General features: G+C 49.1%; 1 protein-coding gene across 4 annotated transcripts in view; it reads right to left on the bottom strand.

The window, feature by feature from the left end:
• LOC102298009 (semaphorin-6D) overlaps positions 1-4,629 on the bottom strand; it is a 95,549-nt gene that overhangs the window by 15,439 nt on the left and 75,481 nt on the right. For all 4 annotated transcript variants that reach the window (XM_005948504.3, XM_005948502.3, XM_042213455.1 and 1 more), the window contains one exon: positions 3,129-3,182. In XM_005948504.3, coding sequence (XP_005948566.1) covers positions 3,129-3,182 — 54 coding nt within the window. The remainder of the gene's footprint in view (positions 1-3,128; positions 3,183-4,629) is intronic.

The raw sequence follows: 4,629 nt of genomic DNA, 5'->3' as shown, positions 1-4,629 counted from the left end.
AACAGCAGCTCCCAATAACAACAACCTCCCACGCTCCTGTGAGCTACAGCAGAGATGCAGGCTGAAAGTGTGTGTGATCACTAACAGCGTTGCTATGGTGATATGAATGTGACCCCTGAGCAGACAGCTTGAGGCCCCGCCCCTGCTAACAGATGTCACATGATCAGCTGCAACAGGTTAAGGTGAGCGCTGTGAGCTCTGCGGATCTCACAGAGACAGACTGCTGAAGAAACTCACAGCACCAGGTAGAGTACTGTGAGTACTGAGTACTGAGAGAAGTGCGAGTACTGTGAGTACTGAGTACCTGAGTAAATGGACTGGTTCTTATATAGTGCTTTTCTACTCTTCTGAGCACTCAAAGTGCTTTACACAACTTTTGCATTCACCCACATTCATACTCCGGTGGATGCATCGGAGAGCAATTTGGGGTTACTGTGAGTACTGTGAGTACTGTGAGTACTGAGTACCCGAATACTGTGAGTACTGTTCGTCCATCCCATCCTAAGAAGCTGACATGCTACAGGCGCAGCTTGATGGGGGACATATTGCGAGGTTTCAGATACAGGGAGGAGCCAGGAGGCAGGTGTTAGAGCTGCAGGTGAGCCTCCGTCTTTTATATACAGTCTTTGTTGGGAGCCACTGATGCAGTTGGAGGATCAGAGAAGTGATTCTGAGATATCTCTGAAAAACCTTCAAACAAATGTCACCATAAGACACTGAACAGGTCAGAGCTGCGAGTGTCCTTTAAATGTCAGCGCTCTCTTTCATGTCATTAAAAAGATGGAAGAACGCCGGACGCCATCTCCTCCCTGCGGCAGCACAAACCCCCTCAGACCGCTTGGGTCCGCAGCCGATCGCGGCGCTCGCTTCTCGGTGAGGACGAGTTCACGCGTGTCCCGTCAGCAGGACAAACTGACATCGCAAACCAGCAGCTGAGAAGTTTGATGATCGTTCTCGTGGTTTTACATCATCATCCGTGACGCCTGTCGGCCTGACAGGTGTGTGAGCTCCGACCGGAGCCCGGTCTGTCGGACCCACGCTAACAGCACAAACTTCATTTCCTGGATCGGCCGTCCTACGATCAGGAATGCGCACAAACCGCAGTCACGTCACCCAGGAAGCACCGGCGTCTGCACGACTCACAGCGCCGGTGTTCTGACAAATCGTCCTACTTTGGCAAAACGTCCTGGTTTGTCAGGTAGGATGGATTCCCAGAACACCGGCGCTCCTCTAATAAAAAGAGCGCACTGCTGCATGAGGCCAATCTCAGTGCAGCGAGTCCACAGCGAGTCCACGGGGCTGCGTCGCACGGCAATAAAGAACCAATTTGCAGAGAAAACGTCGTTATGGGAACCGTTCCCTGCAAAACGATGTCATTACAGTAACGACAGCCACTCTAGCGTGGCGCTGTGGATGAACGTGTGCTCAAACATCACTCATTCATTGTTGTCTGAGTCCTTCACGCCCGGCTGCCCGACACCAGGAAGTTAATGGTTCAGACGCCATTATGAAGGAGGTGCCTGCTATCAGGCCACCAGGGCAGCAGCAGCAGCTCTCTTACAATCAGAGCTACACACTGAGTGTGAAAAACGGGTGCGGCGGCGAGCACGGACAGAGTCACCCTGGATCTTTATCGAGCTGCGGTGCGATCCCCGCAGGCATCAATAAACCCTGAAACTGAAAGGAGAGTTAATGACGATACGATTAGCTCGAGTCAGGAGACGAATCCCTGCGAGCACGTCGGAGCGTCCCCGCTGCTTCGCATCTGCTACGCCTGCAATCATTTCAGTCAGTTGGGGCTAATCGCCTGCACACGGGTATTGATTATGGGGAAGTCTTTGTTCTCTAACCCGGCGTTTACATGACTGCAGGCTGCGGCTTTATGCTCGCTTCCTGCTGCCGTTTCACCGATTTACAAGGCAAATGAGGGGCGGAGCTGAAGTGCACAAACACCTGAGCGCAGCCGGCGTGCACACAGCATCACGCTCGCACTGCTGCGTGCACAAAAGTCACACACATGGATGCAGCTCAGAAAAACCGACGTTTCACATGCTGCTCGTCACACTCGAGGTCCTGATGTCAAACACAGCTTCACTCGACAAACAGGACACGCCGAGGCTGACGTGTGAACGAGGAAAAGTTCCCACTGGAGACTCACACATGGCTCATACATGTTAATATCAGCTTCATGCACACACACACACGCAGGTGATAACTCAGTCACATATCACAGCCATCAAACAGTGACATCATGAGCACAGCTGGGGTGGAGGTGGGCTCCAAAGTGGCTTGCAGTCGCTTACAGGGCATGGCCTACAGGAGCTCAGCCGGCCTGTCAGACCTGATTACGTCTGTGATGTTTTTACTATGCGCGCCTTCATCTCCTCACTTCCTCCTGATTCCCCGTCGCCTTCGCAGCACGGTGACCCGCTCCGTTCACCTTCCTCCATTTCATCACTGCTATTGTGGCTGCTGACGTGCCGCCGCCTCTCGAGAACACTTGACGCACTCCTGAAAGACGAAGTCGGCTGATGTCAAGTAGAGCGCCTATCAGCGACGTTCACGCCTGTCCCCTCTCCGGCTTTAATCACAGTAATGCAGCTCCGGGAGCCTTAATGGATTCACTGCGTGGGTCTGCCGGCGCTCTGAATGACAATACGCCGGCCGGCTTCCCAGCAGGACTCCTGACAGGCAGGTAGCAGCCGAGCTGCAGCCTGAATACAGAGCAGGCAGCTGCGTTTGATCTGTGGGGCTGGGAACTAGCGAGGGTAATGATGTCAAACCGCGCGACGAGCTACTGTACGTCAACGGTTGAGCCGGAGCTCGTTAGCAGATGATGACGTTGCTCAGAGTCACGTCCTCCAGGTTCCACGCTCGCTGACAGACGTTTTAACTCAAACTCCCATCTGAATAATCTTAAAGTCATCCAGTGCTTGGACCTTCATTAGCGTCAGAAGCAGAAGGTAACAGGACGTATTTGCTCATATTGTGGCCTGTGGCCTGTCCTTACACACACCTTTAATCCGCTTGCATATGTAGGTCACAAAAGGTCATGTTTATACGGTCACTGTGAGGACCCACAGCCCTCTCTGATCAACACTAACAACAGAAGAAGAAAGGTTTCTTACCGTAGGCGGAGTCGGCGGTGGACTCCTGGTTCCGTGTCGTAGCCAACACGTCAGCTGCACAGATTCAAAATAAAACAGATTCATCTCATTTATTCTCCACTTCACTTCCTATACCTCTCTGTGTTTGTGCATAGACCTGAGTGTCACACTTCCTGTTCGTCGCTTTGACATATGGTCACACATGGACCTTACTTGGGCAGGTTGCCATGGTAACTCATTTTTTTGCAGTGAACTGAACAAAGCCATGCCACTCATAGCAGATTTCTACTTACAGTGCTGCTGCTCTTATTTTGAAAGTTCAACCCAGACCCCTCTCATCAGACCTGCTGACAGGAGCTGAGCTGATCTGATGGATTAGAGATAATGTGTGTGTGTGTGTGTGTGTGTGTGTGTGTGTGTGTGTGTGTGTGTGTGTGTGTGTGTGTGTGTGTGTGTGTGTGTGTGTGTGTATATTATAGATTAAAAAAAAAGGATGTATGTACGTATGGAGGAATGGATGGATGAATGGATGGATGAATGGATGAGTATATGATGGATGAATGGATGAATAGATTGAAAAGGATGTATGTACGATGATGAATGGATGGATGAATGGATGGATGAGTAGATGGATGAATGGATGGATGAATGGATGGATGAATGATGAATAGATGGATGGATGGATGAATGATGAATAGATGGATGGATGGATGGATGGATGGATGAATGGATGAATAGATGGATGAATGGATGAATAGATGGATGAATGGATGAATAGATCGATGGATGAATAGATCGATGGATGAATAGATGGATGGATGGATGGATAAATAGATGGATGAATGGATGGATGGATGAGTAGATGGATGAATGGATGAGTAAATGGATGGATGAATGGATGGATGAATAGATGGATGAATAGATGGATGAATGGATGAATGGATGGATGGATGGATGAATGGATGAATAGATGAATAGATGGATGGATGAATAGATGGATGGATGGATGAGTAGATGGATGGATGGATGAGTAGATGGATGGATGGATGAGTAGATGGATGGATGGATGGATGGATGAATAGATGGATGGATGGATGGATGGATGGATGGATGGATGAATGGATGGATGAATGGATGAATAGATGGATGGATGAATGGATGGATGGATGAATAGATGGATGATGAGTAGATGGATGAATGGATGAATAGATGGATGGATGAGTAGATGGATGAATAGATGGATGGATGAATGGATGTATGGATGGATGAGTAGATGGATGAATGGATGAATAGATGGATGGATGGATGGATGGATGGATGAATGGATGAATAGATGGCTGAATGGATGGATGAATAGATGATGAATGGATGGATGAATGGATGGATGAATAGATGGATGAATAGATGGATGGATGGATGGATGGATGGATGGATGGATGAATAGATGGATGGATGGATGGATGAATAGATAGATGGATGAATGGATGAATAGATGGATGGATGAATGGGTGGATGGATGAAT

Source organism: Haplochromis burtoni, unplaced genomic scaffold, assembly GCF_018398535.1.
Source record: "Haplochromis burtoni strain Fernald_Lab_line unplaced genomic scaffold, NCSU_Asbu1 Contig_444, whole genome shotgun sequence".
NCBI classification, from domain to species: domain Eukaryota; kingdom Metazoa; phylum Chordata; class Actinopteri; order Cichliformes; family Cichlidae; genus Haplochromis; species Haplochromis burtoni.
The sequence above is the reverse complement of the archived record's forward strand: the minus strand, read 5'-3'. Positions and strand labels throughout refer to the sequence as shown.